The sequence below is a fragment of the Limulus polyphemus genome, unplaced genomic scaffold (genome assembly GCF_000517525.1).
Source record: "Limulus polyphemus unplaced genomic scaffold, Limulus_polyphemus-2.1.2 Scaffold1410, whole genome shotgun sequence".
Lineage (NCBI taxonomy): Eukaryota > Metazoa > Arthropoda > Merostomata > Xiphosura > Limulidae > Limulus > Limulus polyphemus.
The window spans coordinates 37,444-50,371 of record NW_013667020.1 but is presented as its reverse complement, the minus strand read 5'-3'; the positions used below and the strand labels follow the sequence as shown (position 1 = coordinate 50,371).

The following is a 12,928-nucleotide window of genomic DNA, read 5'->3' as shown; positions in this document are numbered from 1 at the left end:
ATAATGTTGTATATATATGTATATATATATATATATTAAAACGTATTTGTGTCAAAACAAAAATGGTATGAATCAATCTTGTTGGCAAGTAGCGTGAATTGAATAAAATATCAGCATATTTCTAAACACTAAATCCAGGGTACAGTTCAACTAATAAAGGTTAAATTATTTAATGCGGCTTTGGATTATTTCAAATTCCCTACGTAACACAGGACATGAGACCTTGTCTACCTGATTTGGGCATAGATGAATTCATGTGCTTCTAATGACATGAGGGTTTTTGCCTTTATTGACCAGAAATTAGATTTCTTTTGCTAACCTCTTTTCGATGCAGACGTTTTCTGTGTGGATCTTGCCCTCATTGGCCTCTCCAACTTGTCAATGTAGGATTCTAGCTATAGTGTGAGAGGAGGTAAGTGTGTTTTGGAAGTTAACATTTTCCTGTACTGAAAATGTATTTCTGATAATGTTTACCTCCTCTCACACTCTACCACCCTTTCCCACAAAATGACCAATATCAGGTCAACTAATTAGACCGTTTGAAAAGTGAATAGGAAATAATAACAGGTTGCTTATATATGGATCTAGGATAGGGGGCACATTGATGTAGGTGGAGACAATCACAAGATTTAACTTGCTTTGGGCAATATAGTGGAGAATAAAAGCTGGAGCAAGCAAGGTAAGTTTCATCCCTATACTTAGATAGGCAGAGAAGAAAATCTTTTATTGGGATGAAGCTATAGTGTGAACAGAGGTAAGTATTATCAAAAATACATTTTTGGTATAGGAAAATGTTCTTCAGGCCATGTACTTCTGGAGAATGCAAAAAAAAAACGTGTTTGTGTTAAATATTTTGTCAGCAATGTGGTCACTTAATTTCTGTAATAATTTGTGTTTTAAATTGTCATTTTAAGATTACTTGGATGATAAAGTTTTCTCTACTTCTAGTTAGAGGTTTATAACATGTTTAACTTCAATGTTTATCGAAGTGAAAACTCTAAGCATTAATTCATACATTGTTTAGAATTATATACAAAAATGAATGTTTTCCATTAATTTGAATATATTATGTGTATTGCTTATTGCCTAATGTTCTAATTGAACATGTTCTATTATTGGGTGTGTTCTTTTGGACTATTTGATAAAAATAATGCCAACTCCACCAACCAGTAACAAATGTATTTATTTTTTCAATAATTTTTGCTTACAAGCTAAATTCTCTTTCACACAAATTGTAGGCTTAAGCTCACAAACAACATTTGAATAGATATTCTGAGACTAATATTATATCTAACTAATAAATGAACTAACAGATTTTCCATGCTAATAAAAGTGATAGCTTTCATTACTAACATTAAACTGAATCACTTATTGAATGCTTACTAACTTATAATGCTTTAACTGAATGCTTCATTTCATAAGTATTGTACTTCAATTGTTCCTTTGCTTCTTCATACTCTAGGAAATTTATGAATGATTATATCATCATCTCTCTCTAGCACACATCTGTATTAAAATAGCTTGAAGATGACTTGAATTGGTAATGAAAGAAACTTTATTATAAGTAACAATTGTGTAACGTTTTTCTTCTGCATTAAAATGTTAAATTATAACTTACAAAAACATGTTGAAATTTTCCACTGAATTAACGTGTTTTTCTGGTTAGACGTAACATGGTTGGCAATTCCTTACCTGTCAAGTAGTACATTTGAACTGAAAGCTTGAAATGAAAACAAAGTATAAGAACAAAATAGTACTAGTGGAATTTGTCCAGAAGAGTAACATTTTTAAGCCTGTACCAAGATTTTCTACTCTCAGAAGCACTGTTTATCACCAGAAATTTGCAATAATATGAACTGATGACAAAAAACCATTAAGAAAATTTGAATTTTTGTTATTTTAAAAATTTTAAGGAAAGTGACAAGACTGATTTAGAAACGCTACTTACCTTACTGCACATTAAGAGTTATTACCTCATACACACAGTTGCCATTGAATTTCCTGGGCATTCCATGAGCTTTAGACAAATTCTCACCCCTACACGTGTCTATGTATATTGCACCATTCTGTAACATAATAATCTTAATGTTGTAGTCATTCTCCAATAGGTGCAGTTATCCATACAGATATTAGCGCATGCTGATAGGCTCATTCGTTCCTCAGCAATGCCCGAGTTCAAACATGTTTTTTTTTTTTCCATTGTTTTTTGAGTTTCTAGTCATTCTGATTGACTGTGTTTATTGAGACCTACATTACTTTTTGTCCTCATTGTACTTTCATTACATCCAGCTGATTGCAATTTTCTCTGGCTATCACATTTCTTTATTATACTATTTACAATGATGAATACATAAAACAAAAGTTTGAGGTCCAGACACTCTTCAGGCATTTTCTACAACTGAGGTGATTGTGACCAGAGCTTCTCATCTGTTCAAGGAGCTAGAGTTCAGTACTAATCCCTTTAGCTCCCTTATTAGAATAATATGTGACAAGTCTTGAATTTCAATCTGTGGTGACTTACTATAAATATTACATTACCTCAAATATATAGAAATGTGATGAATCATGGTATAACATGTTCACTACTGTTACTTTTCATACATGTAGGGCATCCAGTGTTCCTATATTTCCTATATTTTTGTGTGTATTCCTATATTTTTTAGGTTTTGGGGATTTTTAAATATTTAAAAATAAAACTGCCAATTAGATCCCCCCAAAAAGGTAATGTTAAGTACTACTATTATATGTGGCAGTTATGTATAACATTAATGGGTATTTTAATTTCAAAGGTGATAAAAGCTTTCCAAATGTGTTACATACATCCAAAATTTCTTTGAAATGAAAGTATGATAAAGTTATTATAGAATTTTTTTTCTCTGGAGAACAAACTTGAATCATCCATATTCACACTTGTATCAGTGATCCATATGTACAAGGAAGCCGTGTTCATCAGTCATTAAGGTAAGAAATATTTTCTTGAGAAAATAATTATTATGCTATGTTGTGGCTCACTGTTGCTATCCAGTTTAATGGATAGTAATTAGTCAGAGCAGCAATATTTGTGGTTGGGTTGGATTATGAGCTTTAGATATAAAATATATTACTGAGCCACGTATCAATCATTACTGGAGGGATGTTCTAGTACAGATTAGAATTGATGGAAAACCTAAATACTCCAAGCTAGGGAAGGTTGTGAAATCTTCACTGATTCTAGCTCATGGAAATTCAGGTGTAAACAGGGGATTCTCTGTGAATAAGCATTTGGTGACCACCAAAAGAGCATCAATGGGTGCAGAAACCATCAATGCTGTTAGGATAGCTAAAGATGCTGTGAGGTTCTTTGATCCAGAAATGGGAAGGCCAGAATATGTGCCAATTACTAAAAAGCTTTTGCTTGCTGTCAAGGGTGCTTACACTGCCTATGAACAAAGATTGGAAGTAATGAAAGCACAAAAAGATAAAACAGAGCAACTGACCAAAGATTCAATAGCTGAGGCAGAAAGGTTAAAGGAGGAGGCAAATAAGAGGAATAAACAAAAACAAGAGTTGGTAAAAGACAATGCTGCACTTTCTCAAAAAGACAAATTGTGTGCCAAATAAAAAGAAGCCAAGGATTCATTAAATGTGGGTGAGAAGCTTATAAATGAAGAGAATGGCAAATTGGCTAAGGCTATCAAGGAAAAAATATTTGCTACTGCTAGTGTGGCTCATGAAATGATCGAGGCAGGTCAGAAGAAATGCAAAGAGATCTCAAAAGTCGTTAAGTCAGCAATGGAATTAAGGCAAACTCTGGCAAAAACAAAACGAAAATTTTTATTCATTAACAAAGAATCTATTTTTGCCAGCAATAAAAAACATGTATAAGTAAGAATATTTGTTAGCATGTAGAATACTCTATGCAGAGTTAGAAGAAGATTATAGTTAATAGTGAGCTCCATAGTAAGTAGCCTATAGACAAATGTGCAGTACTTTATGTTCAGAGACTGTTGCAGTGATAAGTCTGTGTTATAAAGTTTATTTAATTCAGATGAACTGTTTGTAGTTTCATTTTTTCCCTTGCTCTAGTCTGGTTGACATGTGCTATGAAAAGAAATTGTAGTAGTTGTATTAAAGTATCTCTGATATTTGTTTACACAACTGAGATTAAGGATATTACGTTAATGTTTAAATATTTACTCAATAAATATTACAATTTACATGTTTTTACTATATCCTAATTGAGTCAAATAAAAATTGAATGCATCATGTGTTAAATATGACAAAAATATTAGTAGCTAAGTGCGACTCATGCACATGATTTGTACCACATCAGATTGTTAGACATTTAGCCATGAATAATATAGGAATTGGTGTTTGAAAATATAGGAAACTCACAGGAAAACATAGGAACATTTGAGGGAAATATAGGAATATCTGGAGGAAATACTGGGTATAATTGTCAAAATAAGGCCAGTGTATCACATTTGAAATTAAATTATGGGAAGACAAAGAAAAATAATAATAAACAAATATTTTATGGTGACCTCCTCCACTCCTTATAGTCATTCCTGCTTCACCATTTTATTCACTTTAAAACAAATACGAAGGCTGACTATAAAAACATGTAAATAGATCTAAAATCTGTACCAACATGCATGTTAATATTCTATTGGAATAAGAACTTATTAGCATGGAAAACAGAAAAGAAAGAAGTACCTGTTCCTCATCAGGGACAGGAGAGCCAAAAACAAAGGCTGGAAGTGGACGAGCTCGATAATACTGACCCCAAGCAAAGTATGCTCCCAGAAGACAATCAAAAAAGGGATCCGAACTGGAAAGAAGTAGGCAGAAGGACAACAAACATTTCATGCACAATAGAAGTAACATCATGTACAGTCTGACAAGTAATAAAAAGGGAGCAAGAAGTGAAATGTCTTGAATGGATGTAGATTGTGACAAACCAAAAAGAAAGGTGCTGGTAAAATTTTCTTCCTTGTGATGGTAGGCCTCCTCAGAAACATGGTCAGATGGATGGCAAGAGGAAATTGCTGGCCAAACGTAAGACTCTAACTCGATGTGAACCAAGGCTTGAACTTCCTCAGCCAATAAAGTTGATCCTGTGTCGTCTATGGCGGGAATATCATTTTCCACAACATTAAATGTCAAATTCATATTAAAAACTTAGAATTCGGAGACGAGAATTTAGTTGAATGCAAAATTGTATAAACAATTGAAAACAAACGAGAAATTAAAAAATTGTGAGATTAAACTTCGACTCAAAAGGTAAAAAACACAATCAAAAACTGTAGTCACACTCTGAAAAATTAAACATACATCTAAACTGTGTCATAACAATCGAGAAAGTGGGGATTGGGTGGGAATAGCAGAAGAAGCTCATTGCACCATTATAGGTGGTGCAATATTATTGGTGGAGAGTAGCCACATGATATGTGGATTTTCATAAATGGTGCAAAACTGGTGGGATATAAAGACAGGTGTGCTGAATACTAAAATTATTTTAGCAATGCTTAGAGGGGAGTCCACGATCGAGAAAGCTTTCTGAGTTAGCAGAGGGAAGTCCTTTCTGAAAACAAGAAAAACGTCAATCAATGTGGGATGGGGACAGAAGAAAGCCCACAAAGTAAAACAACTCAAGAGTCATTACAATATATAAGCAAATGGGATAGCCAGGTATGTCATGTTTTAGGTGTTTCCCCTGTAGTATATGATTCCTCCCCTGTCATATTGGGTGAAAGTCCACCTTCTGCTCATTATGTTTTTCCCTCCTCCTCTCGATATTCGTGTTCTATCTCAGAGATTTTCTGGTCATCTACAATGGGTTATAAGCATGACCCATCCTCCTCATTTGTTGGATCAATATGCCTTGGGTTATCCTCGCGCCTCTGATACCTTTTTGGATTCTCATTATTTAGATCCTCCTTTTCCTATGTAGAGCTTAAATCCTGTGTCTTCTGTCCTCCTCCATGAGGTGCAATTTTCTAGGATTCACCTTTTCCAGACCTTACTTTTAGACTACCTTTCCTCCCTCCAATTGATGTCTGAGGCCTTTTATCAATCTCCTGATGTCTTTTCTGAAGAGCACAGGGGATTCTTTGGGCCAACATGGTTCTTTTATCGGCATCTGACCTTTCCCTCGAATACCTGGTTATTTGACTGTTGGAACTTGTTAGGGAAGGATGCTTTACTGGAGGGGGTTCATTTCCCCTTTCCTCCCAATGAGATCTCCGACAGACCCCTTTTCTAAATGATTCTGTCTTTGGGGGATTGTACAGATTCCCTAGAATCATGGATTGATGTAGCTAGGTTACATTCCTCCTTATTCTCCATAGCCATACATTTGTCTCATTCTCCTGTTACCTCCCTAGATTCGCCTATCCTGGATTCGCAACCTTCTCCTTCTTCACCTCATCTTTTACCTTCCTCAAGGCATTCTTGTCCTTATCCTCATTTTACCCATACCTTTCCTTCTCCTCATGATCCTTCCTCAATCATTCATCTTGCAGAGGCTGTTTAAGACTTCCTACAAAAAGGAGCTATCGAGTGGGTGGTTCCTACTCATCCGAGTTTTTATTCCTGTATCTTTGTGGTCACTAAACATACGGGCAATTGGAGACCAATTATAAGTCTGTCACAGCTGAATTCTTTTCTGGAGCCCCCTCGATTCACCACGAAGTCCCAACACTCACCTCAGTTGGTGTTTTCCCCAGAACTCTAGACGACCAAAATCGACGTGATGGACGCCTATCTTCACATTCCCATTGTTCTGGAGTCGCGTTATTTTCTTCAGTTAGTTCACGAGTGTCAAGTGTTCCAGTCAGGACACTGCCATTTGGTTTCTCTTCAGCTCCTTATGTGTTTTTTCGAGTGGTTCACTCGTTTGCTCGTCACTTTCATTCACTGTGTCTTCACACTCATCTATGGACAACTCGCTCCTTCTCACCAATTTCCATTCACAGTCAGTGAATCATACACATTTGCTTCTACAGGAAGCAGCATGAGTGGGTTTTCTGATAAAGTTGGAGAAGTCTATTCTTACCCCCACTCAATACCTAGTTTGTTTGGAGGTTTTCACCAATTCACACTTAAGTTGGACTCAGCTTTCTCCTCTCATGGTTTGAGAGGTTCTATCTCTTTTTGGGAATGTGAGCTTCATTCCCATGATAGAGCTGATATGTGTTCACTTTAGTGGACACTTCTTGATCAATGAAATTTCTCCCTGAATCTCTTGAACCATCCTGCTACCCTTCCTTCCATGATCGTGGTGGACCTAGCCTGGTGGCTCAACAGGGATCAGATCATGGTGAGATGAGGGCTTTTCTTAACTTTCAAGATTTTTGGTGTGTGATCTGTAGAGGAGTCTGCACTCCTTGAGAGCTTTTGGCAGTCATTCTGGATTTGACCCATTTCCTTCCACTCCCACAGGGGAAGGAGGGTTATGGTCTACTCCAATATAACCAAGCAAGGTGGAACCAAATCAAGATCTTTCTGTTTTTGGACTCTATCTTCTTTTCTGTCAGAATTGGGCAGGTATTCACATCTGTGCTTGCCCTCTGATATGACTCCTATCCAAAGTTATATTCCTCATCTAGATCACTCCTTGTCTCGTCCTGCTGACTGCTCCATATTGGCCTTCACAGCCTTTGTTCCCTCTGCTTTGGCTTTTATTTTTACAACACACCCTGCCCTTACCTCTGTCTCAGTCTGTCCTCTGTCAAACTCGATTGGCCATAGTTTATCCTGACATTACCAAACTACATCTTCATGCTTGGCTTTTGTCTGGTCTCTTTCCTCAGCCCAGGAACTGACTCCTCATGTAGCGACATTTTTGTTCCTGAACCATCAGACTTTCTCCCTTGAATGTTTACCAATGGCATTGGTCTCTCTGCCATGGCTTCTGCTTCTCCCGTCCTTCTGTTCTTCAGATTTCCCAATTCTTCACCTAGTTGTTTGACCAGGGCCTGACCATTTTGACTGTGTCTAGTTATCAGGCAGCCCTATTGAACACCTTCCATTTTTCCAAGTTCAGTAACATTTTCTCCTCCCTTGTCTTTTTCATTTCTTCCATATTGCTCGTCCTCCACATCCCTATGTTTTACCAAATTGGGATCTTAATGTAGTTTTTCATGCCCTTTCTCATACTCCCTTTGAACCACTTGCTATATGTTCCTTGTACCTTCTTCTTCTTAAGATCTATTTTCCTTCTCCTACTTGCCTGTGAATGCCATCATTCTGATATTTATGCCATTAATGTTTCTTGTACCCTTCACCATTCCTCTTTTGTGAATCTCTACCCTGACTGGTCCTTCCTGCCTAACACATATGCAACCCAGGAAAGTGGCTTGACTTTCACATCCATTTCCTTACCTTCGATTTCCCAACTATATTCCTGTTCTGATCCGGATAGGCTTCTTTGTTTGGTTTAATCCTTAAGTTGTTACGTGGCTTGTACTGCCTTCTTTCAGGATTCACGTTCCCGACTGTTTATTTCTTGGAACCCTTCTGTTTCCCATGATCTGTCCCCAGTAACTCTCACTGGTTGAGTTTGTCAACTCATCAGGATGGCATATTCGGACTTGTCCATGGAAAGTCGGCATCTCTACAAGGTCTCTTCACGTCACATTCATGACAATACTATGTCTTTAGTTGCTCACCTTTGCCTCCCCTTCGAGGAAATTATTCAGGCTGGTATATGGACAACTCCCAATACCTTTATCACTCTATATCTGCATGATCAGGCTGTTTCTTCCTGTAGTGAATATCATCTTTCTTCTGTGGTGATTATGCACACGTTTATTTCCCTTTGACTGGGGTAAGTCTTCTCATTTCATTTCTCTTATGTTTCATTTTAAGCTTCCCTAAGCTTCTTTATGTTCCCACCTACTGGTGGGTTTTGCTTGATCATGTATGCTTTGCCTCATACCCACACTAAATGCAGTAATTATACAACACTCACAGTTGTGCAATGGGTGGTTGCATTTTTATATTTTGAAAAGCAGAATAAACCTAATTAAGGAATAAAAAGAGCAGCAGGGATGGGCAGAAATCCTTTTGCTTTACTAATGAGTAAATGTGCAAAAGTCCATGAGTAATGTGGTTCACTAAAGACATAATTATAATACATAAATATAAACAAACAACCACCATGAAAGCACACAGTGGTCTTACAGAAACACCCCATTTTTGTCACCTGTGTGACATTCATCTGTACTCCCCACCAACTTTTTATCCCATTTTTCTTTGAGTGGAGCATGGGAGTCCTTACCACTCTCAGTTCCCAGATGCTGGGATCATTGACCATGGAGACTTTCTCCTGAATGTTATTATACTTATGCTTGTTTATCCACTCAGTAGAAGAGGACAAAGCTGGTTCCCTACTTGTGCTGCCCTTGGATGTTTTGTGCCTGGGCAGACCGTACTCAGTAAATACAATGATCAAATATTATTTGAGGCCAGCTCATATGGGATCCTCCTCATAATTTTTGGCTCAGGAAGACATTGTCCTGTTCCTATGATTGTGTGTAGTAGATGCCTCTCTTCTCGTTAATTCTGGTTATAGAAGGTTGTTTCATGCTTCTAGGGTTGGGTTTGAGAGACTTTTTCTGCTTCATAATAATAGCAACAGGACATCTGCACTCTGCTCTTATGGTTGGGCGAATTCTGCTTGTTCGCATCGTAATTCTGGATACAGGATGTCTCTATCCTGCATTTATGGTTGAGTTAGATATGACTTTGCCCGACTTCTTGCTCTCATGGTGGTTTTGGAAGTTTGTCCAGTTATGACTGCTCACTTCCGAAATTCCGGTTGCTTGATATACAGTGCTCTATTTACTGTTGTCATTATATGTTTTTATCTCGTTATAGGTTGATACAGCTTGCACCTTCTTAATGCTCTTACAATTGTGCAAGCATTACCTTTTCTGCCCATTTTATGTTACCTTCCTAATTCCTGAGCGAAGAGTCTACATGTTCCAGAAAAAGTGTGGTACCCCACAGATGTGCTTCATTTTATCTCTGAGCACACCCGTTCATTTTGGGAAGTCACTTTCTGCGTGGTTTGTTTTTGTGCGCCTACACTGTCCCTCCACCTTGGCAATGTGGGATTGTAGCCTTTTGTGTGAGTAGAGGAAGGTCCGTTTCGTAAGTTAACATTTTTTACACTGAAAATTTATTTCCGATAGGTACTTACTTCCTCTCTCACACACTTCCAATTTTTCTTCTCCACTAAAGCCAGTGTTTTTATTCTAGTATCTGCCAATTCTCGAAAGTGAAGATTGAGTGAGAATAGCAGAGGGAGTTAGTTGCACCATTATAGGTGGCACAATAGTATTGGTGAAGAGTAATCACATATGTACATGTTTAGAAATTGCGCAAAGCTGGTGAGATATAAAGACTAGTGTACTGATTGCTAAAATATTTTTAGCTATGCTTAGAGGGCAGTCAACAATCGAGATAGCCTTTTGTGTGAGAGGAGACAAGTACCTATCGGAAATACATTTTCAGTGTAAAAAAATTTTAACCTTTGTGACTCCTTTTAAATACAAGGTGGCCCCCAAAAAAAGTGTACTCTAATAAGAATAACACATCATAACTAACCCAAAATAGAGTACACCAAAGAAAAGAAACATGCTCAAAGGCTCTTTCATTTCAGTGTATAATAACCCATATTCTGTATGATGTAATAGAATAAGTGAGGAAATCAGAAGTATGTGTTGTAGCCAAGGGACATTGAACTGTACTGACTGATGCAATTGTCATTTTATGTTTTACTTTTGGAAATTATACCCTAAAATGCCATAGCTTAATGTTGAAGAAAATATTTTTCTAGGAGAATATTATTTTACGAGTATTGTATTTGGTAGAAATAATCAACCATGTGCAAACTGGATGCTTGAGCAGGAGCATTTCGAAGCACGTATTGAGAGTAATGGAAATAATTTAGAATATATTGTGTAACGTAAGTTTGTATAAAAACACTATTACATACTTAAGTAAGGTGTAAAGAGTAGGACTTCAAGGATTTTATTTTATATAATAACTGAAATAGGAAGAAATAAAATGTTTATGGGTGTATGTTATTTCAGTATACTTTCTTTGGGCCACCCTGTATTTTGGTCATAACCTTTCTGTATTTCTTAAACCCCAAACTTATATTATTTCTGTCTAATTGGGGAACTTCTTTTTCACTTTCTTTCCTGCAATCCGCTTGTCTTTGTCTTATTTTTAACCCTTTGCTATATTTCCACCCTTCACTGCCTCACTGTGGTTTCTCATAGTTTTGAGGGGAACACCCAATCTTATTTGTTGTCCCCCTTGGATTCTCTGTTCTTGGGATCTCCTTGGTCTGTATGTTTTTTTGAGTGTCCACATCTTTTCCTTCTCTCTCCTTGACCTCTGTCTTTCTCCTTTTCTCATTGCACCACCTATGGGGATGTTGTCAATTTCTTGGAATCTCAAGCTGAGGCTACTCACCAACAATATTCTTTTCATTTGGTAGTTTCCTGTCTCACTAGACCAAAAATACTTCAGTTGGCTGCCTGCTTCAGGATTCCATCATTCTCTTGATTCCACTTGCTGTTCTCTCTCCTCTCCCCCTCCACAAGGTGGACCATTGAGATTCAGGGCCAATGCTTCTTTAGAGCCAGTTGTTGGCTCTGGAAACTTCAGTGCCTATCTGTCTACCCTTTCACACCTATAGTCTTACCTCTCCAGCGACCCTGTGCAAGTTCTTTCTTAAGGTTTGGCCCTGCTTTTCATACTCCATCTCTCCTTTCTTCTCGCCCTCTGACTTGTCCCTTTCCCTTTAATCCCCTGTATCTTTAACATCTTCCTGGGAGTTTTCTTGCTTCTCGTATGGGTTGAGCTCTACCATCTCCCCTATGTCTTCACACATGGAGATCTTGGTATGAAAGGCTCTTCACTTTTCTTTTTCTGCATGAGAAATTTTCTTACTTGGGGACTATGGCTTCTCTCTATACATGCATCCCTTTCAATGGGGTCTGGCGGATATGTGGTTTGTGTATTTTGATTCCTTATCTGACCTTATTCCTTGATTTCCCCTACATGACCTAGGGTATTCCACTCCCCTCAACCTGAATTACCTTTTTACACTGCCTAATTTTCGTGAAGAGGGCGGGAGCAAAAAAATTTCCTTAAGGTAAGTTCCATGTTTCAAATGTAAATAGATAGGTTGAGCTAACAAATTAAATACAGCTAATTATTCACTTGTACTTAAATACAGTAAAACATTGGTATGTCTAATTTGGACATCTGAAATGCACAGCTACTGTCGAGTTGAAATTCAGTCTTGTTCATGTTATTTATTGTAACTTTTATACTACATTTATTATGGATCAAACGAAAGTCAAGGTCTCACACTGTCTGCTTTGAATAACCCTAGATGTTTAACTGTATTACTAGCTCTTTACATATTTCATCTACAATTGATAGTTTTTGCTTTTCATGTACTTTATATCAGTAAGAAAATCGACTCAACTGACACAATAAAAAGATAAATCTTTGTTTATATCTTTAATATCTAATAGGTGCTGGCTTGGATGTTGCTTGATTCCATGCTGTATTCCAGAATGCCAGGATGTAGAACATCATTGTCCTAACTGCAAGATATACTTAGGATCATATCGTAATTAATAAGGATATTTTTAGTCCTATTACATTCTTGAATGTTGAGATTTATTTATTTAAAAGAACATTAATTAACCTGTCAAACAAAATTGAATTTCATTTAATGTTTGTGTAACTGGAAATATTCAATGTAATTGCAAATTTGCTATTATTTGGCACCTTTTGTTAAAGTATTGTATTTGAATCTATAAAACAAATCGCTAACTATTAAAAGCTTATTCCCTTTATCACTGTCAAGAACCCTTTCACACTCTTTTTTTGGTAATGCTGAATAATATACATCGTT

At 36.9% G+C, this 12,928-nt stretch overlaps 1 protein-coding gene across 7 annotated transcripts in view; it reads left to right on the top strand.

Moving 5' to 3' along the window:
• The window catches only part of LOC111086763 (lipopolysaccharide-induced tumor necrosis factor-alpha factor homolog), a 52,824-nt gene that overhangs the window by 33,058 nt on the left and 6,838 nt on the right, over positions 1-12,928 (top strand). For all 7 annotated transcript variants that reach the window (XM_022390935.1, XM_022390936.1, XM_022390932.1 and 4 more), the window contains one exon: positions 12,543-12,640. In XM_022390935.1, coding sequence (XP_022246643.1) covers positions 12,543-12,640 — 98 coding nt within the window. The remainder of the gene's footprint in view (positions 1-12,542; positions 12,641-12,928) is intronic.